At 44.9% G+C, this 22,105-nt stretch overlaps 1 protein-coding gene across 3 annotated transcripts in view; it reads right to left on the bottom strand.

The window, feature by feature from the left end:
• The window catches only part of DDHD1 (DDHD domain containing 1), a 61,554-nt gene extending 41,834 nt beyond the window's left edge, over positions 1–19,720 (bottom strand). Inside the window, exons 1-3 of one of the 3 annotated variants that reach the window (XM_030260345.4) lie at positions 18,954–19,720; positions 7,022–7,195; positions 2,514–2,615 (exon numbers count right to left, since the gene is read on the bottom strand). In XM_030260345.4, the coding sequence (XP_030116205.2) occupies positions 2,514–2,615; positions 7,022–7,195; positions 18,954–19,626 (949 nt within the window). In that variant the 5' untranslated portion in view covers positions 19,627–19,720. The remainder of the gene's footprint in view (positions 1–2,513; positions 2,616–7,021; positions 7,196–18,953) is intronic. The other 2 variants (XM_030260346.4, XM_072930581.1) reach the window with 2 other exon arrangements.
• Positions 19,721–22,105: the final 2,385 nt, after the last annotated feature.

Below are 22,105 nucleotides of genomic sequence, written 5' to 3'. Positions count from 1 at the left end.
CTTTTCTGGAGTAGAGAAGGCTCTGGGGAGAGCTTGCAGCAGCCTCCAATAACTTGGAGGGGATTTTAAAAGAGGGGGAGCAATTTTTTACACAGGGAGATAGAGAGAGGATAAAAGGGAAGGGTTTTAAATTAAAGCAAGAGAGGTTTAGATTAGATTTAAGGAAGAAATTCCTTGCTCAGAGTGGTGAGGCCCTGAGGCTGCCCAGAGCAGCTGTGGCTGCCCCTGGATCCCTGGAAGTGCCCAAGGCCAGGCTGGACATTGGGATTTGGAGCAGCCTGGGATAGTGGAAGGTGTGGAATGAGATGGGATTTAAGATCCCATCCAACCAGGCCCTTCTGGGATTTTAGTTATGGATTAAAGGCCAAGTGCTTGGAGCCTAGGCCAGATTTTGGGTTCTTTTGTAGCCAGAACTTAGAACTGGTACATTTTCCAGGAATTTCAACCAAGACAGTGTGAGTACATGAAAAGCTCAGCCCCCCTGGAGGTGGAAGATGGGATCAAGAAAGGATTTCTTTCAGCTAAAGAAATCAATGGTTGCTACCACACAAACCTCCAGTTTCACCAAGGCAGATGAACACAGAGGGGAAAAAAATCCCCCTAAAAAGTTGAAATCTGAAAAGTGAACCTTAAAACATAGAACAGATATTCTTAAAGCCTTGCAGATCCTGATCTCAATGAGGCTTTTGACTCAAGGAATCAAAGAAATGGAGAATAACTGAGGAGCAGAAGCCCTGCACTGTGTTTGGCTCATGGTAGGGATGTGCCCATGGAAACATCCTCCCAGCCCGAGGAGCTGAGACCTCCTGGGGCCAACTGCTCACAATTAAACACCTTTTTTAGCTAAATATCTGCTTCTGTACTTGATGCCTTCATCCACCTGCCAAGAGCAAAGCACGGGGTGGATCTTTTCTCCCCAGAGTTTGATGGTGCTCAAGTCAAAATCAATCCAGGAAAAAGCATCTTTGAAGTACTCAGGGCTGCCACTGCCTCCAAGGACAAAGGAACTCTCATTCCAGCCAGGATAAAAACCAGAGGAGGGACACAGACTGTCTCAAAACCTCTCCTGCTTTTTTTTTTTTTCCCCTCAAAGATTTTTAAATTAATCTGTCTTGCAAGCAGCAGGTGCCACACAAAAGCCTGACACATGGTACAGGGAGCTGAGAGCATAATTTGGCTGGTTTTTTTTCCCTTCTGAAATGAATCTCAGGTTCTGCTACATAAACCTGTAGATTTAAAAACCTTTTCTTATTTATTATTTTATTAAAGAGCCATTAAAAAGGCCATTGCTCTTAATTAAAAATATCTCACATTGCTGTCATTTTTACACTGCACTACTTCTCAATTCATCACTGTCACTATTTGCCACACAACCACCTAATTTCAATTATTTTTTTTTTTAATTTGAGCACATTCATTACCACAATTGAGCATGATTTGAGGGGGAAAAATGCACAGCATAATTTCAAAATTTCAATTTACAGAAGAAACAGCAGAAGTCCTTTCTTACTGCTCGAGTTACACTGATTCACCTTTAACAGACTCGGGTTCGTTGTGTGAGAAAATGCAAGAAAAAGTTTACAACAAAACATTTTGATTTCAGGCGTTTTCCATTTGGACCTAATCACATAAAAAATAATTAAAGGAAGTGAAAAGACAAACATTATGCTCATCAAAATAAATTCTCAAGAGTTCACAACATCCCCAGGAGCTACAAGAATACAAGATATGACAAGAACAACTCCAAACTTACCAGGTGCATTTACATTTTAAATTAAAGGTTTTAGAAGTCAGTGAAAGTTTAATCACTCCTGGCTTTAATGGTGGCAGAGAGAGCCCAGTGACAACTTTGGAGCCTTCTGCAATCATTAATGGCTCCTGTAAGATCTCCCCCCACTTTCTGAAATAAATTTGCCCAGCATCAGCTGCTGCAAAGGTCAGGGCTGTTTTCTGCAGCTCAGCAGCCTTTAGCTATATTCCACACAGCTTCCCCTTTTACAGCCCATGGCCAGGGACTCATTTCACCCCAAAGCTGCAGCAAAAATGAATTATAACATAAAATTAAAGATTATTATCCAAAAGAAGGCAGCAAACAAAACATTATCTGGAAATAACCCTCTGTTACTTCTCTGACAGAATTAATCTCATACCAGGCCTGCTGCAATCCTAATAAAAGTCCCTTTTATTTTATTGAAAAAGCCAAACCACACATGAAGAGTGCAAGAAATAAATGTTTGGAGTTTTCATCAGCCACAAACAATTCTAATAGGAATTACTGCATGACACAATGAGCACTTACTTCTCTCTAGGACTCACAACACTTCTACTTTTCCTCTAAGCTTTAGGATGCTTTTTCCTTTCCCTTGGAAGGAAATGGCATGGATACAGTTCAAAAAACTGAAGCATGTAAATCTAACATTTAACTGAGACAAGCAAACTGGAATTTAAAGCTTCCTAAGCCAGGAGCACTACAAAAAAAAAATTAACAAAAAAGAAATCTCCAATTACTGTACCTTGGGAATGCTTTCGCTTAAGACATGCAGCATCTGATTTCTCCTTATATCCTCTCCATTTGAACAAAGAAGGGAGGGAGAAGGGAGGGAGGTAGTAGAGAACTAAAAGTAAAAACACTGAGCTTCAAAGTAAAATTTTTAAAAGGGGTGTCATTTTTTTTTTCATTAGCATCACCATTTATAGGAAAAAAAAAAAAAAGAAAGAAAGAAGTCACATTTTCTAGAAAGAGCTAAAACGTATGTATATTAAAAAACCCAAAAGATTTTGTAGCAGAAGTGTCAGGTCCAAAACTCAATTTCTTCACTGACCCTTCCTAAATTTACACTAAAAACCTCAATTTTAAGCACAGCTCTGTTGTTTTTTTTTTTTTTCCTCCAAATAGTGTAAGAGGATGGTTAAAAGTTAGATTAGACAAAATCTCCTGCTTTTGCCTTGTTCTGCCAGGCCCCAGGACTCAGCACTCCCTGCTCCAGCAAAGTGAGTGACATTCCACACTTGTGTCACCTGCCACAGTTATCCCAACAGCTCTCAGTACAGGTGCAAATTAAATGCAATTATTGTTGCACATCATTTCTCTGGGAGGGGGAGGAAAATCAGGCTCAGAGCTACAGCACTTGGGATTCCACAGAATAATTTAATCTACAATATTGTACTGGTTTTTTTACTTCCCTCAGGAAGAATCAACACAGAAAACTCAAGGAAAGTAGAAGAAAAATTGCTTTTCATGGTGAGGGTGGTAAAATACTGATCAGGCTGCTCAGAGAGGTTGTGGAGTCTGTTGCTGGAGATACTGAAAATCCCACAGGAAACATCCTGAGCAACCTGCTCTCATCAGAGCAGGGAGGTCGGATTTGAGCATCCCCAGAGATCCCTCCCGACCTGCACAAGTCTCCAATTCTATGAACAGGAGTTTCCCACCTAAAGGTTAACTTAGCTGTGCCAAAAATCTATATGAATTTTTTATACAGTGAGAAAATTCTATTTGAAAGCTAAGATAAAAAAACCCAGCTCTTCCAAATGCAATTTTTAGAGGTTTTGTGGCCTTGACCACACGCTGAAATTCTGTAAGAAAAAACCCAATGAGTTCTGCTGTCTCAAAATCAATGCATTGAAATACTAATTCTAACTGACAGGATTTTTGGTTTCTGTATGTCTATCGTGGAATCACAGACTTGATCCCAGGGTATTTTTTGGCAGAGGGACTGCTGGGGCTCATCTGCTCCAATCCTCTTCACAGATCGGGATCAACTTCAAAGTCAGATCCAATTTCAGGTTTGAATCAGGTTCCTTGGGTGATTTCCAACTGAATTTTGAGCATCTCTCTGTGCAAATACAGAGAACTGTATTTGTTCCTATCACATAAATAAAGCTTTCAGCTTCACTCCATCATCACTAAATGAATACACCCGAAACAGGGCATGGAGCAATGGATGGTAGGAACTTAATTGGTTTTATTTTATCTCACAGCAGCCTGGATATGCCAGAAATCTCTGGAAAATGCTGCTCCTTTGGTGGGCTGAACTCACTGTCTGCCAAAGTATGAAGAAAAAGCAGTTTCTAAATCTTCTGCCATTCTGTAAATTTTAAGTTTATTCACTGCTGCAAAGGTGTCCCTCTCCAGCTCTCCTGGAGCTCCTTCAGGCCCTGGAAGGAGCTTCTCCTGCCCAGGTGAGCACCCCCAGCTCTCCCAGCCTGGCTCCAGAGCTGGACACAGAACTCCAGAGGGTTTTCAGCAGAGCAGAGGGAGACAACCCCCCCCCTCCTGCTGGCCAAGCTCCTTTTCCTCAAAAACTGCCCCATTTCTGCATCCTGCCATTAAAACAATAATTTATCTGATGCACTGAAGGGGATCAGGCACCAAGAGGAGTCACTGGCATCAGGCATCATAAACCAAGATCATTTTGCAAGGCACAAATTAAATGCTTTGTGAGGATGAAAATCAAAATGCAAACTACAGTTTGCTCAGCAAAGGAGCGATCTCCAGGCTGCCCCATGGAAAACAGAGCTTGGGGAATCATTCCCTGCCAGCTGTGCTTTCTGTTCCCTTCTGCATTTAAAGCTCCTTGTGCTCCCAAAAAACCACTACAAACTTTTATTTGTCAAGAATAACACAACCAAATGTCAGCATGGGCATTATGTTATTTTTAGGCTGCAGGTTGGAGACCCTCCTCCTGAATAATTCTGCACTTTCAGAGGAAGGTTTGCTTGGATTAAGAGTTTAATAATGGGCCATTTATCCCTCCTATCACCAACAAAAGCCCTGCATGAAGCTTGGTTATTTCCTTGTTAACATGCTGCAATCCAGGATTAATCAATGAATCAGGATTAATACATTTAACAAAATTAATAGAATTAATAAATTTAATCACTGGAGTAATTCTTGGTATGGGGGGGGGCTGTTAATTGTATTAATTTTGCTGAGGAATCAGAGGACATGGCCAGTTTTTCATCCCTCTCAATGTTTTATCATGGCACTGGGAAGAGTCACTCTGCTTCCCAGTGGATATTTACAGATTTAGCTCAACTTTCACTGATCATAAATAGTAGGTACCTGTAAACCTTGATGGCACCAAAAACTCCTTCACACAGGATGCAATTACAACAAAATGGTGCATTTAAGAAATTTATAAACTGAATTCAGCTGATTTTTTTATTTCACCAGCAATAATGCAAGTTGCAGAGCTTCTCCCAGTGCCACTGCAGATGGCATTTGTGGATGCCAGAGGATCCAAGAGGATTGAGAGGCAAATCAGAATGACAAAACCACTTTTCACACACTGTCAGCTGTAATTGTCCTGCAACTCTCCTATTATGACCAAAAAACCCTGTTGAAACCTACTGGTGACTTGACATATTTACCATTGGAGTGATGCTATACATAGCTTGGGGTTTTTGTTTGGTTTTTTGGGGTTTTTGGGGGTTTGCTTTTTGCTTTTGCCTTTTTTCTTTTCTGACTTTGGTTTTAGAAAAGGCACTGGTGCCTGAATTTGGAGTTTCTTTTACTGATCTTCTACATTTTCATAAATATCAATGGTTGTATCTTTCTCATCATTCTCCCCAGTCCATTCAGCATCAAACCTGAAAAATTCTGTTCTACAGCTCAGACTTTCTCTGAAAAAATCCCAACCCTGATCTCTCTTATTTACTCTCTCAGGAGAATCCAAGTACCACTGCAGCCTTCCTTCAAAAAATTAAACTACCAAAGGCTGGGAGTACTCAGGAACCACAAAGATTTGCTTTCCATGTAAAAAAACCATAAATCCCTGCCACGAACAACCCTGAGCTTTGTGTCTCTGGGACAATAAATCAGAAATAGAGGTGGAAGTGCCTTCCAGAAGGATGTTTGTACAGGCACAGTGCTGTGGCTCAGGGCTCACACCACTCCGTGCAGCTTTTGGACAGAGCTGCTGAAGCAGAAGATTTGTTCTGCAGCTTTGGCAGGAGAAAAGATCTTTTAAAGTAGCACAAATAAGGGAAAAAAATATTCATAAAATCCTCACAAGTTTTAAAGATGCATTAGAAACTCTCTGGAATACTGAAAAAACTCCCTAAATCAACAAATGACACTTTGGTTTTCCTTACAGTGATTTCAGAATTACCTTGAGTATTGCTGTGCTTCCAATTTATGAACAAGGTTTTTTCACTGGTGTGGTTGAGCAGCTCACACACAAGAACTCATGGCCAAAACACAGCAATTCCTACACTGTGTAACTGCTTTGCACAAAGCTCCACTTCAAAAATAAAGTTCCTTTGTAAGGAATAACACAACTAAATCCTTGCTGAAATATCTTGAGGGCCCTCTGTACTTTGCAGCTTGTGGTTTGCAGATTTTCACAAGGAAGAGACAGCCAGAAGAGTGAAGGGCAAAAATACTGAATTTTTGCTGTGCAATACCTGCTCTGAGCAATAAATTAAATAATTTTTGCTGTGCAATACCTGCTCTGAGCAATAAATTGTGCATTAAATAACAGACCAGTACTTTCAGTAATTTAAAACTTGTTCCATGCAGCAGACCAAGATTCTCAGCAAAACCACCTGAACATCCTCAGCCTGCTCATTAAAATGTAAAGACTTCCCCAACAGAATGAGTGCCCAAGATTTACTGCAGCTGAAAACTAATAAATCCAGCCTGAATAAAAATGGAATGTGATTTGTTAAAATCATCCTACTCCCTTTAGGGCAGAATTTGGGATGCTGGCCAGAGAGCTATCAGCCAGCTTGCCTTTGGACACTGACTCCTCTTGTCCCACCAAGAGATTTTAGTTTGAAAACAGATTTCAAACCCATTTAAAAGATACTAAACACAATGGGAACAAGAAGTTTCTGTCATTTTTACAGCATTCCCCAAAGGTGCTGCAGCAGGAAACCCTGCACTGGAAAATGGGAGAACAAACTGATGTCCCCCAATTTACAGGATGAAAAACCAAAGCAGATCACATTCTTACTTAGGAAAAGCAGACCCCAAGTGTAAAAAAAAAAATTATTATAGTGATCTAAACAATCTCACCCTCTTTCCCATCAACAGGTTTGGATATTTCCATATCAAAGCTCTCCTGCAGCTGCTGGCCTTTGAAGCAGTTGAGATGCTCCTGCTCTATTAAATTACTTTCCTCCTCTTCCAGAGGTTGCCAAGTCCCATCAATAAACCACTGTCCACGCATTACAGGGATCTTTTCCGTCTCTAAAAAAATAAAAATATAAAAAGAAGAGGGTTTTTAAACGCAACAAATCACCAACTGAGAGCAAGAAATGTAGTGTAACCTGCAAACCTGAGCTAATGAGATTTCCCAGCTGTGTGTGAGGATGTGAGGGATGGACAGAAAAACAGAATTCCAGAATGGTTTGGGTTGGAAGAGATCTTAAAATGCATCCAGTGCCACCCCTGCCATGGCAGGGACACCTTCCACTACCCCAGTTTACCCCAAGCCCTGCCCAGCCTGGCCTTGGGCACTTCCAGGCATTTCCAACAACACAAATTGCACATCAATTAGCATAAATTGGTGGTATTCAGAAATGCAAGTTTTTGTATTTCTTAATTAAAATCAGTGTTTTAAGGAGGGCTGGTTTTGGTTACTGCTGTTCTCGTTTCAGTTGTAGTTCTCCAAGTGAGGAAAGTGGGGGCTCAGAATTTGCTGTGTACGTGGCCAAAGAGAAATCTCTTTAAAAAATATAACTTAGTGCTTATTCTATATCAAACTGTGCTTAATTGTTGCCCACACTAACTACAGGGAGCAAAAATTCCTCTCTTATACCCAGGACAGTGACATCCATTGTAACTCAGCTTTGAATTTCTGCTCCTGCATCTGGAAAATCAAGGAGAAATTCGGTGTGTGCCTGTGCCCCACAAGCCTCAAAGGTCCCAAATCCAGGTTTTTATGGGATTAGCACAGATTTGGGTCTGCTGAGAGCATGGAGAAGTGGGACCAGTGACCTCCAGTGCATATATATATATATATATATATATATATATATATATATATATATACACACATATATAACATATATACATATACACATATATATATACACATATATATACATATATCTATACACATATATATATAACATATTTTAAAACATATATTAAAAATATATGAACACATACATATCTATTTATACATACACCTACACATTTATACATATATACACACACATTTATACATATACACATACATATATATTTATATATGTATGTATGTATAGACTGACTCAGCCAAAACCAAATATCCTGTGTGTTTATATTTATATATTTATTTATTTATATATTTATATATTATATATAATATATATTATATTATATATATTATTATATTATAATATATAAAATATATATTATATTATATATATTATATATATTATATTATATATATATAATATATAATATATTATATTTATGTATGTATACCAAATATCCTGTGTGTGTTTATATATTTATACACCCACACATATATATATTTATATTTATACATATATGTATGTATAGACTGACTCAGCCAAAACCAAATATCCTGTGTGTGTTGCACTGACCACAAAGACTTAGCTCCACAAAGCAAATAAGAACTCAACCACAAAAAAAACCATAAAAAAAAAGGGGATGAGGGGGGAAAAAAACAGGTTTCACTGCTTCAAGATATGCTCTGACCTGGAACAGGGTAGGAAAAAAAACTGATAAGGACAAATTGGAAAAGAAACAATAGATGCAAATGTGCAGTAAATGAAATTCAGGTGAAAATTAAACATCAAACAATAGATTTAATAGATTTCAGAGTCCCTGAGCACAGGAGGGATCGCTCTGATCTGTCAGCAGAGATGGGTGAGGTGACCCAGCCCTGGGCAGTGGTTTTTGGTCTGGTCCCAATGCTCTGTGAGCACAAGGGGGGTTCTTGGTCCATCAGTGTGAATAAAGAGGTTGGGGTGGTCTAAGGGTGTGGTTGTGTAGTGGAAATTAATTGTTGAAAATATCAGAAAAAGCAAAGTTCTGAGTGGCTGTAAAATGCACAAGTCAGCAGCACCTGCAAGTCACACAGAAAATTCAATATTTCATGAAAATTCAATATTTAATGAAAATTTAGGTTAACTTTGGAGTCACCAGCCCATCAATGGAAGGTGAAAGATGAATATTCAGTTGTCATTAACTGAAAATTAATCACACCAGCCTCTTTCCTAAACCTTTGCTGTATTCCCAGACATTTTACACCTGTCAGAAATTCACATTTTTTAGTGCACACAGATCCAGCCAGGCTGCCCTCCCAAACAAAGCTCTGTCTGTAGGAAGAAATGAAATGTGAGGGGAAATAAAAGCACCCATTGTGGCTGCAGCAGCGACAGGGCTACGTCAGATGTTAATCCTCACTGGGAAAATCTGTGAGCAATGCCTGAATTCTTGACTAAGCAGTCTGATGAGGCTCCATTCACTGAATCCACAGGCAGAGATATGGTTTTTTAAAAATAGTAATCACATGAATACTATTTTGTACTCCGAATTAAGTGAATATAAGACACCTCTTTTCCAGTTTTGAAGGGCTTCAAGTTTTTCACATGAGAATTTCCACCTACAGATATCTAAAATTCTAACCATCAAGTATTAAAATAAATATTTGCAGGCTCTTTTTGCCTGAAACTTTCCCAGAGTGGTTCTTTGCAAAAGCAGCCCACAGCACTCAATAGCAGCTCTCAAACATAACTTGAGTCCTTCCCAGAAAGTCTCAGCCAGGAAAAACTGCTTGAAATGAGAAAAATTTTCACATGAAATCACTGCAAAGGAGTTGAGTTTGGGAATAAATTAATAAAACTGGCTTTGGAAAGGGTGTTCATATGCAAATATAAATTATTTTCTGATCCAAAGACAATTATGGAGTTTTGAAAAACAGGGTGAGGCCGTTCTGTTTTCCAGCTCTGTGGGACTTTTGGGGAGGACCAAGGAATTGCCTTTTTTTTTTTTTTTTTTTCTTTTTCCCATTCTCTCCTTTAAACAGTTGCACACTCAGAGCAGCCAAACCAGCCTGAACCACAAACTTTTATTTCCCATCACAAGCAGGGAGACCTTGAAGCTCCTTCCAGTGCCTCAAGGGGCTCCAGGAGAGCTGGAGAGGGACAGGGGACAAGGGATGGAGGGACAGGACACAGGGGATGGCTTTAACCTACAAGAGGGGAGGTTAGGAGGGAATATTAGGGAGAAATTAGGATGGTGAGGCCCTGGCACAGGTGCCCAGAGAAGCTGTGGCTGTCCCTGGATCTCTGGAAGTGCCCAAGACCAGGCTGGACAGGGTTTGGAGCAGCCTGGGATGGTGGAAGGTGTCCCTGCCATGGCAGGGGTGGAACTGGATGGGATTTAAGGTCCTTTCCAACCCAAACCATCCCATGACTCTCTGACAACCTCCAATTCTATAACAACTTGTTGAGAGATTGAACTAGAAACACGTTTCAAAATAAGGGCCTTGCAAGAAGAGCAGATATTTTAGAGAATTAGAGATGTGAAAGATGCATTGTAGTAAGACCACGTGGGATAAAAATACAGGTGATTGGTTTTAGAAGTAGTAACAACACTGTTTAGCAAAAGCTAATAGGCTGCAAAACACTTATAAAGTATTGCAACCAAGAAATAAATTACCTTTTGATAAAACAGCATTAAGTTTTACATCTCTTGTGTCTTGCTATTCATCGAGACTGATAATGGAATAAAATCTTTTAAAACACCTCTCAGTTACCCCATCCCTGTAAAAGCTGAGAAAACCACCAACAACCAAATTCTAAAGGCCACCAGCTCCAAAAGCAAGTGAGACTTCAGTCAAGGAAGACAGGGAAGTGCATGAGTGGTAATTCCATGGAATACTCTGTATGGGGTGGGGAAATAATTTCACAGGAGAGATTTTACAGTAAAATCTGTGACTGTGGGAAGGAGGCTCCCAACCACAGCTCCTCTGTTTAATCCTCCAAGGGAGCTGTCACTGGAAAACTCCCAGGTTTAGTCCAGAAGACTTAATGCAAACTTATGACAGTAAAGAGCATTAAAAAGTGATGAACCAGAACTGCCATTTCAGCACCTAATTTCAGCAATTTTTTTAGCACTCGCCCATCTTCAACAAATTCATTCATGTCTTTCATACTCAGATATTTCAGAAAGCTTTAACTACATTCTTTCAGTTACTTTTGTTTTATGGAAGAGTTAAAGACACTGGAATTACATCATGTTGTAATTTAATTTATTTTTTGTCAATACAGAATTCCAAACCTGTAAGATGAAGTGTTATTTATCCTTATCCCTACAATCTCAATCCCTAGGAAAGGATTTGCCTTGATTTCTTTACTGCTTCAAGTCTTGCACCATATAATCTGCAGCTGGCAGTGCTTCAGACTGAAAGATATCAACATATTTGACTGGTTATACTATTCCATGGTTTATTTATAAAAGAATTTCTAAATAAATCTGAATGGTGGAGATTAAAAGTAGATGAAAAGCACTTAATTTTAATTAGTCACACGTATTTTACCACTTTTAGAGGAAATCAGTTTAAGAGATTTACTCTGCAACAAAGGATTTATTTATTTTTGCACAAATGGGTCTTTTTTTTTTCTCCCTGAAAATCCGAAGAATAAAAGAATACAAGTGGTGTAATTAATGGTGTGATAAGAACATCAGTGATTTGCATTATGATAATCCCCAAAATCCTCTGAATAATGAGAATAATGTTAAAATAAAAACTGTAGGCAACATATAAACTACTGCATGTGTGTGTAGTGTATGTGTATAACCCAGCTACTCCTCCTTCATGGAGATCTTTACAACTCTGTGATCACATCTAATAGAAATTGGAATAAAAAACTGGTTAACCCATCACAACGAAGTCTTAACTGAGTAGAATTTGCCTTAATTTCCCTTCTAAAACACCAATTCCATCTTTCATTTCCTGCCACCACATTACTGCACATGAAATTGCCTTAAATTTCAATTTTGCACAGCTCAAAGGACCTTTTTTCACCTGCCTTGATTTCAGGAGCAGGAAACTGTGACAAAACTGAGATAACACAGAGATAAGAACTCAAGTCCTGGCACTCTGCAGCCACCAGTCCCAAGACACTGATGATGATTTACCCACAAATGAGATCTAAAAGGTTCATAGAATATTCAGAGGCTCAGAAATGTAAATTAAAGCTGGTGCTTTGCTCAAATTGACAATTCTCAGCTCTCCATGCCCAAATCCAAGAAGTTAAGCAAGACACAGAAGCATATAAAACACTACCAGGTCAAGATATTTTTCAGTGTAGTAATTTCAGATTCCTGCTTTTTGGTGTTGTAACATTTCCTTAAGTTTGATTTCCTTCTTGCTACAGTGGCAGCATGTGAGATTAAAATTTGCACAAGCTGAAGGCAATTTTGAGGCTGCAAATGTGACATCTAAAACTGACAGTTAATTAAATAATGAAGTGCTCAAACATTTACCAAGGACCTGGCCTGAAACACTTCCAGGGATGGGGCAACCACACCTCTCTGGACAACCTATAGCAGTGCCTATCTATATAAATACAAATAAATAAAGGTATAAAAATATATTCCAGAATAATATCAAGGGTGCTGTTAGAGAATAAAAAAAAAAAATGTTATCCATTCCTATTTTATCAAGAGTAAAATGATGTTCTGGGTATATTTCATCAGGAACTTTAGGGATGGGACAAGGAGATATGAGTTCAAACTGAAAGAACTGGAATTTAGTTTAGATATGTGGAAGAAAGTTTTGTCTGTGAGGATGGTGATGTTGTACTAAAAAAACATTTTGCTGGTTCATCCAGTAACTCCCAGTTGCTTCATTGAAGCAATCTGTAAATTCCAGGTGCAAGTTACATTTGAGTTTTCAATCCCACTGGCACAGGTGGGATTTTCCTTCCACAGCAGCTCAACCTGTGAGTCTCAGTGGTTGCTCCACTGCTGGATCCCAGAGGCAAGAATAGATGTTGGTAAATCAGAATTGCTTCTGATTTACCAACACTGCCTGAAGTATTCCAGCAACAGCCTAAAAGTGTTTTTCCCTGAACTGTTTTTAATCCACTGACACTATGAATGGAGCAATCAGGAATGAAAGGCTGCTCTGTGGGGCTGGTTCCAGTCAAACACAGACAGAACCCCACAAAAAGTGATGAATGTGCTCCAAGTCACCAAAGCTGTAAATCATCCTAAAACATAGAATCACAAAATGGTTTGGGTTGGGAGGGAAATTCAAGATCATTTTGTTCCTGCCATGGTATGGACACCTTCCACCATCCCAGGGTGCTCCAAGCCCCATCCAGCCTGGCCTGGGACACTTCCAGGGATCCAGGGGCAGCCACAGCTTCTCTGGGAATTCCAGCCCAGCCAGGAATTCCCAATTCCCAGCGTCCCATCCATCCCTGTCCTCTGGCAGTGGGAGCCACTCCCTGTGTCCTGTCCCTCCATCCTTGTCCCCAGTCCCTCTCCAGCTCTCCAAGGAGCTCTGAGCTCTCCCTGGAGCTTCTCCTCTCCAGGTGAGCACCCCCAGCTCTCCCAGCCTGGCTCCAGAACATAAGTTTAAATCCTTAAATCAGGAAGAATTTGCCTGATTTAAGGTAACAGTTTAATTTCCATATCCACAATTGCTCATTCCACAGTCCTGATCCTGATGGCCCAAGCCAAAATCCTAAAAGCTCACTTTACAGGCCATGTCAAGCAGGAAAAACTCATCAAAAAAAAACAACCCTTGGACTGTCAAAACATGAAATGAGCTGCACTTTGAAACTTAGAATTGTATTTTTATCGAATTCTTATCCATTAAAGCAGTTCACTAAACTTCAATCCTAGTGCTCTGAAGCATTTCCACCACTGGCATTTGCTGCTGGAACCACTGAGTTTGTCCTTTATCAGCTCTTTTCCCCTTCAGGGAGACCTGCATTTTTTAAAAACCACAAAAGAACCACTCCTGTGCCTCATGACCAACACCTGAGCACCTCCTAAAAGTGAGTGTGTGCCCAGCCCATCCCCAAAAAGCCCCAAAAAGCCCCAAAATCCCACTCTGAGTGTGCTCTCCTGGAAACCCTGCTGTGCTCCCCAGCTCCACCAGCACAGACCAACAGGTTCCTGCAGTATCTTCCAAAATAAAGAATAACAAGATTGTCTCAGGGCACACCTCAGACCTGCCACTAATGAACAAGGTGACAGCTAAAGGTTATTAATCCCATGGATGGCTTCAACTCCTCCCTTCTCCACTACAGGGATTCTTTTTCTGTGCTCTCCTCTCCAATTCACTTCCTTCTTCCATCTTCTCCAGGCCAGCTCCAGACTTCCCTACCACTTAATCCCCATATTTAAATTTTCCTTTATTTTTTTTTTCTAACCCTGTAGGTTTTCTTGCTCTTTTGCAGATTTTTTTTTTTTTTCATCTAGTCCTTCTGTTCACTAACTGGCACAGCTCTTACACATCCTTGTGCTCCTCCAAGAGCTCTGGACAAGGTGTTGTTGGTGCTTTCAGTGTTGTTTTTCCCTAAAAGAGCATCACACACACAAAAATTCACCTGTCACTGGTTCTTAATTCAACTCTGTCACCTCCAAATTAAATCCCACCCTATTTCTTTGATCTCAACAATGTGTTCAAGCCTGAATGAAGTCTGAGAACTCCTCATCCTTCTCATCCCACAAACATTTCCTGCTGCCACAGCTGCAGCAGAAAACACCCCTCTCACCCACAACTTGTAATCCAAATATTCCCTACATCTCTGCCTTCATCCTTGTGGACAAATCCAGCAGGAAAAATGTCAGACCACATCAAAGGACAAGCACAACTCTCCAAGCCATGCCCATCCTTAGCTACTCTGCTGTAGCTGAACCATTCACTGGAGAATGATTTTGGTCCCGTTTAAAGGGGAAAGACAACATATTAATTTTGATTAAATATGCTTAAATAAAACATAAAAGCTGAGCTCAGGGAAGAGACTTGCCCTCAGAGACACATCCCAAGTGCTGCCACCTCAACCCTGGCCTAGTGAAAGCATCCCAAAATTTCCAATCTCTCTACTGAGAGGCCACCAAAAAAAAGCCCTGACCACACACAGAAACAAATGTGATTTAATACACGGAGCACTGCAAATCTGAAAGTTATTTCACCTAGGTGTGTTAGGTCACAGAGTCCCAGAGTGGTCTGGAAAGAACCTTCAAGCCCATTCCACGCCTTTTGGTCAGGAAGGAATTGGCCAAAAACTGAGCTACAAGATGTTTTTGAAAGGAAGATAGAGTGAAAACAGCATAAAAAAAAAAAAAAAAAAGAACCCAGAAAGACTTTGAGTAGTGAAAACAACATTTCACCTTTACAAAGTAAACTGTCAGTGTTTTATTTGCAAAAGAATTACACACCTGGAGATAAAAAAAAAAGCCATAAAATAGTATTCAGGACTCCAGCCTTCAATCCAAAGGTCCTTTATACAGAGGAAATTGTTATCAACCACCTTCAAAGGCTGTCCAGCACACCAAAACCAATGTTCTAAACGTGCTGTAAAATGACTAAAAACACTGCTAAAAGCAGACTAAACCAAATGAAAGTCACAAACAATGATAAACTCTTGATTTCATTCCCTTAATTGTCATCTTGATCAAGAAGGCAGCTAAAATGGTTTTTGAAAGCAGCCCAATTTCAGCCTGAGCAGAAAGATCTTAAGACCAAATGATCCACTCTGTATTCACAGGTATTTTCAGCTTAAAGTCAGTAAAATATCTGTTATATCAATACATCTTCACTCAGGGATGGTTCTAGTGAACAAATTTGATTTTAAATACAAAAATAGGCTTTTTGCTTAATAGACTTCAGCAGCTGCTAGGCAGAAAAATAATATACATTACAAAAACAAAAAACCCCCAGCCTTTCCAAACCTTTGTCTGGAAGTGGAATAATTTAAATTAATACAGGCAACTTTACAAAGTACCCATGAAAAAAAGCCTGGAAAAAGCAAGTACCTGACAGATTTAAACATAAGACCCTTGTATAAAATATCACACTTGTCATCTCCACAGAAAACAAGAAACAGCCCTGCTCCAAATTACTGACTTATCTGAAAGCCCACACTAATAATTTTCATCCTCTTGAACCATCTCTGCTGGTTCTACAGCACTAATTAAATAAATCCCAGAGGTCACAAGGTAAGGATGAAATTCTCAGTAATTAATCTGCTCAAATTGTAACTCAGTCTGATATTCCTGATGTTACTGATGAATCCTGCAGTGAGCTTAAAATAAAACAAAAATAAAATATTCCTGCACATGCCAAGCTACAACCAACATTTCCCTGGCATTGTGATGCCCCAGGAATTGCCAGCTGAGGAACCAACTGCTCAGCGTGGTGGCTGTGTGAGAGCAGCCTCCCCTGGAGCCCAGCACATGCAGGAAAAAGGGCAAAATAACAAAGAGAAAAGCTTTTGACCTTTGCTCTGAGCTGAACCGTGAATCAGCAAAACCAGCCAGTAGTTTCTGTACTCTTCAACAGGCACCTCAGCACATTTTAAGGCAGTTGTACTCATCACACCTCACGCCTGTGTGGTCAGAGAGGAGGATTCTCCTGCCTTACTCACAGCTGGCTTGAGTAAGGCAGGAGAATCCATGTTAGGGCAGCAGCCACCCTTTGGATCCAGAATTACTGGCCACGCTACCAAATGGAAATATCATGGGAATTATGGCTCCACCAAGGCCTTTAAAGGCACAGATAAGACTGAATCCTGGGATCTGGCCCGGCTGTTTGCTCGGATCTGGACGCAGCAGTCAGGAAGAATGGGAGAAAGGCACTCATAGGGAACAGAGGCAAGGAAATGTGCAGTGAGGAGGTTAATCCAGAAGGCACCAGAAGCCCCTTGAAAGACCAAAAGTTGATCTCAGCCTTGCAAAGGACTGGACCTGCTAATAAGGAAAGACTTGAGCACTCCCCTTAATCAGCTTTCTGAGGGCTAGAAATCATCCCTGTCATTAGTCTGCTCAGGCCCAGGAGTTTATTCCTACCCTACCTCTGGGAATCTCTCCTTCCCAGCACCAGAAATCGTCTCTGCACAGCCTCTGCTGCCCTCTGAAACATCTGCTCCTCGAGCTTAAAGAGACTGAATCAGCTTCCAAAATGGACAAGGCACGGAGTCAAGAAATTAAACCTTTAAGCTGCTGACGAGTGCAGCCTCCTGCTGCCATTACCAGGAGCAATCCTGCCTCACCTGGCAGCTCCGCTCGCTCCTTCCCCTCTCTCCCCAGGCACAGCCACAGGGATGGCAGCAGATTCCTCCTCCCCTGGGTGTCCTGCACCTTCTCTTCCCAGGAACCGTGTGGCAGCTGCACCCAGCACCAACAGCAAGGGCCTTCAGCGTGGTGACAGCTCCAATTTCTGCTCCAGAAGCTGTGCCCAGGCTCCTCTAGCTCAGAACTTGTGTGGGCTGAGACCTCTGCTCCCTCCTGGGCTCAGTGTCTGTCTGCTGGAGTGATGGTTTGAAAGACAAATTGTCACACAAGTGAACTGTGCCACACAGTATTGTCATTTATGGGCCTCCCTCCTGTAAAAAGGCTGACAAATAAAGAGGGAAAAGAACAGAAAGCCCTGGTTTTCATCTCTGAAACAGCTCTGCTGTTCCCCTGAGTCTCAAGGTGAGAGAAACCTGCCTGCCCCTCTGCCAAGCCCATGCCAGGACACGCTCAGCTCCTCTGCAGCTCACTCTACTCCACGACATCTCCCTTGTCCTTGAGGGAATGCAGTTGGAAAGCAAGTCCTCAGGAACAGCAGGTGAGCACTGCTTGTCACCCTCAACAAAATGGGGGTTCACTTGTCCAGCACGACCCCTTGAGCCCTTCCCAGCAGGGAAAAAGTGCAGGGAGATGGGGACTTTGGCCCTCTTTCACTTCTGCTCCACAAGATCTCCTGTCCCCCAGCAAAGGACACACAAATGCAAGGGGAAGGGCGGCACAGGGGGTGTATTCCCACCTCATTTTGAAGTTGAGGGGGTGAAACAAATTTCCCTCTATTGGAAGGGTAGGAATTAAGGACTATGCATGTGTGAGATGCCTGTTGCAATTCCTCCAAGAGAAAGGAGGAGAAATGCCACTTCATGCTTCCTCCCAGTGGGCAGGTGATGAAAAATGAAATAGAAAGCACAACATCATTTCCCTAGTGGAGAGGACAAGGGTCACAAAGGGGAAGCCAGGGACAACCCTTGCTTCCATCATTCCTCACTGAAGAGGAGGATCCAAGACATGTCTGTGGGGAGGAGGGAGTGAACAAACAACTGATGTTTCTACTCTGCTCCTTCTGAAGGAAAGGTGTGCAGGGAGGGAATTGGGAGAGTGCAGAAGGCAAATACCCACCCTCACTCACCATCTGCTTAGGAAAATCGGAGCATAAGAAGGTTCTCTGCCACCTTCCCTCCCCACTTTCTTCCACACACGCCAAGAAACGAGCAGATGCCCAGAAATCTGTTTTCCAAGTCTCTGGTGCCAGGTGTGCATGCCCCTGATCGTGTCCTTCATATTTGTGTGCACGGCGAGGTGAGAAGGGGGAAGATGCTGATGTGCTTAGTACACCCTGAGACGGGGGTACCACTCATCATCCCTGTGGGAAGGGGGATTGCCCAGAGTCCCCTCTCCCAGCGATGCCAAGTCTTTTCCCCTACAATGTTCCTGGCAGGGTGCGATACCCAGCGCCGCATCCCTGAGCTTGGAAGGGGAATGTCCACTCCCTTCTCGCCCAGGTGCGTGCTGGAGATGGGCACCGCGGGTCCTCTCTCGCTGGATAATTTGTCCTATATATGATTTATACAGAACACACCGACAGCGAGCTCGAGCGGGGCACCAAAGCCACGCGGTGTCCCCATGGCGGGGTCACCCAGCGTGGGCTCCGTGAGCACGGGGGATGCCCAGCATCCCTCGTGGGGACCACGGGGCACCACGGCCACCCTCCCCCGGCCGGCACGACGGCACTCACGGTTCCAATAGACGGGGTAGCTCTCGGCGCTGGCCACATCCACCTCGTAGAGCCCGCTCCGCACACACACCGGCTCCACGGCCGCCGGTTCCCCCGCGCCGCCGCCCCCAAGGGCGCGGAACGCCAGCTCGATGCGCAGCGAGTCGTAACCGATGAAGGGCTTCCAAGTCTTGCGGTCCTCGCGGTAAAACCAGCGCACCTCCTCGGCGCCCAGCTCCCGCACCACCTCATAGCGGGGCCGGCCGCCGCCCGGCCGCCGCCTCTCGGGCAGCGCGGTGGCCGCCAGCGAGAAGCCGCTGCCGCCGCTGTCGCTGCTGCCCGGCCCCTCGCTGCCCTCGCCGCCCGTGCCCGTCGAGTACCGCAGCGACGCGCCGGACTCGGCCGAGTCGAAGTCTCCGGCGGCGGCCTCGTCGCTGAGGCTGCGCTCCCGCGGCGGCGCCGCCGGCTCGGGGTCGCCCTCGGAGGAGGAGGTGGAGAGCGCGGCGCGGAGCGGCTGCGGCCGGCGGGGCGGGCGGGCGCGGGCAGCCGCCTCCTCCTCCTCCTCTTCCTCCTGCTCCGCCGCTTCCTCCTCCTCGCCGCGGCTCGGCCGCTCGTAGCCGCCGCTGCCGTAGGCGCCGGCTTGGCCGGGCAGGTGCCGAGCGCCCTGCGGCGAGCTGGGCTCGGGGTAATCCATGCCGCAGCGGGGCCGCCCGGCCTCGCCCCGCCCGCCCCCGCGCCCGCCCCGCTCCGCCCCGCTCCGCTCCCGCTCCCGCTCCGCCGCCCCGGCCCGGCCGCGCTGCCGCAGCCGCCGCCGGCTCCGAGCGGGCGGGGGCGGCGCCGCTTCGTCACGCGCGGCGCGACGCGGGCGGGGGCGGGGACACGGACAGCGGGGACAGCGGGGACAGGGACAGTGGGGGACAGCGGGGACAGGACAGTGGGGACACGGACAGCGGGGACAGGGACAGGACAGCGGGGACAGCGGGGACAGGGACACGGACAGTGGGGGACAGCGGGGACAGCGGGGGACACGGACAGCGGGGACAGCGGGGACAGGGACAGTGAGGACAGGACAGCGGGGACAGCGGGGACACGGACAGCGGGGACAGGGACAGCGGGGGACACGGACAGCGGGGACAGCGGGGACAGGGACAGTGGGGACAGGGACAGCGGGGGACACGGACAGCGGGGACAGCGGGGACAGGGACAGTGGGGGACAGGGACACGGACAGTGGGGACAGGACAGCGGGGACAGTGGGGACAGGGACAGCGGGGACAGGACAGCGGGGACAGGGACAGTGGGGACAGGGACAGCGGGGACAGGGCAGTGGGGACACGGACAGCGGGGACAGGACAGCGGGGACAGCGGGGACAGGGACAGCGGGGACAGGGACAGCGGGGACAGCGGGGACAGGGACAGCGGGGACAGGACAGCGGGGACACGGACAGTGGGGGACAGCGGGGACAGGACAGCGGAGACAGCGAGGACAGGACAGTGGGGACAGGACAGCGGGGACACGGGCAGCAGGGACAGGACAGCAGGGACACGGACAGCAGGGACAGTGGGGACGGGACAGCAGGGACACGGACAGCGGGGACACGGACAGCGGGGGACACTGAGTATGGGACACTGAGAGTGTGTGACACGGAGTGTGTGACACGGACAGCGGGGACAGCGAGAGTGGCATGGAGCGGGGGACACTGAGAGCGTGGGATGGAGTGTGGGACACTGAGTGTGTGACACGGACAGCGGGTGACACCGAAAGTGTGGGACACTGAGAGCGTGGGATGGAGTGTGGGACACTGAGCGTGTGACACAGACAGTGGGTGACACTGAGAGTGTGTGACACTGAGAGTGGGGGATGGAGTGTGGGACACGGACAGTGGGTGACACTGAGAGTGTGGGACAATGTGAGTGGCACTGAGAGCATATGACACTGAGTGTGTGACACGGACAGCAGGTGACACTGAGTGTTGTGGGGTTCCTGAAATCCCCAAAACTCATCCTGCTGCCTTGTGGGGTTCCTGACACCCCAGCACCCCTCCTGTTGTCACCCTGCACAGGAGCACAGGCTCAACAACCCGCAGTCACCCTGGTGTGAAAGAAACCCCACTCCTCCAAATCCTTGTTATGCCCCCCAAAAGTGAAAAAGGTGGGGTTCACCTGCGCTTGTCTGTGTGTGTGTGAGAGAGAGAAAGTTGCTCCCACCCCAATCCACACCCAGTAATCAGCAGGAGGGGGTGTTGAAATGCTTATCTGTGTGATAAAACAGCTGGCAGCCCGAAAAGAGGAGGGAAGGTTCCCAGGATTTACACCTGTGTGGGACAACTCCCCCTCCCAACACACACCCACAGCTGAGTGTGGGAATCCAGAGCTTCCCTCTGGCTGCCCTGGGACCCTGGCAGGGGTCAGAACCCCCCTGGACAGAGCCCCCAGAGACACTGGCTGTGATCTCTGTCCATGGAAAAGAGTTTTCAATCTTACAGGATGAATTACCAGCTCTGAGTGTTTGATAAGAGTAATAATTAAGTGTGGCACAGGTGCAAAAGTAAAATTTTAGGATTCTAGATGAGGGGTTCAAAGGGGACAAGATGGAGGAAATTGGGTGTGTCTTGTCCTTTTTCTCCTTCTTCATGCCCTCCATGTTTCACTGTGGTGTTGGCATTTTTCTGTTGGTTCAGGCTGGGGACACACTGTCCAACGTAGGTGACAGATATTGGCACGTTATTGTAAATCCAGCACAGGTAGTTTGTGGTATTTAATGTTTGTACCATCCCACTGAGGGCAGAGCCCCACACGCTGCCCTGCAGGACAGAGCTGCGGCAGGGCAGCAGAACATGTTAGAGATAAACAGAATAAACAACCTTGAAACAGCACAGACCAATTATGGCTTCTGCTTTGGCAGCAGGGCAGAAAGACAGAGACTTTTACAATCTGGGAATCATCAATACCTCAGATTGTGACAGCTGACGAGGGGCAGCCATGGATCATCTCCAGAGTCCCCCCCAGGAGCCTTTCCCATGGGCTGAGGGCTGGTGTGGGAAGGGGAGACTCCCAGAAACACACCCTGGCTTACTGGGGTGGGGTCACCTGTTTATGAGACACCCCCCCACTTTTTGCAACATGCCCAGGAGGGAGGAGGGCAGGGTGATCCTGCTGTCTTGGGGACACCTGG

The sequence above is a fragment of the Taeniopygia guttata genome, chromosome 5 (assembly GCF_048771995.1).
Source record: "Taeniopygia guttata chromosome 5, bTaeGut7.mat, whole genome shotgun sequence".
NCBI lineage: Eukaryota > Metazoa > Chordata > Aves > Passeriformes > Estrildidae > Taeniopygia > Taeniopygia guttata.
This window is presented reverse-complemented; position numbering and strand designations above follow the sequence as displayed.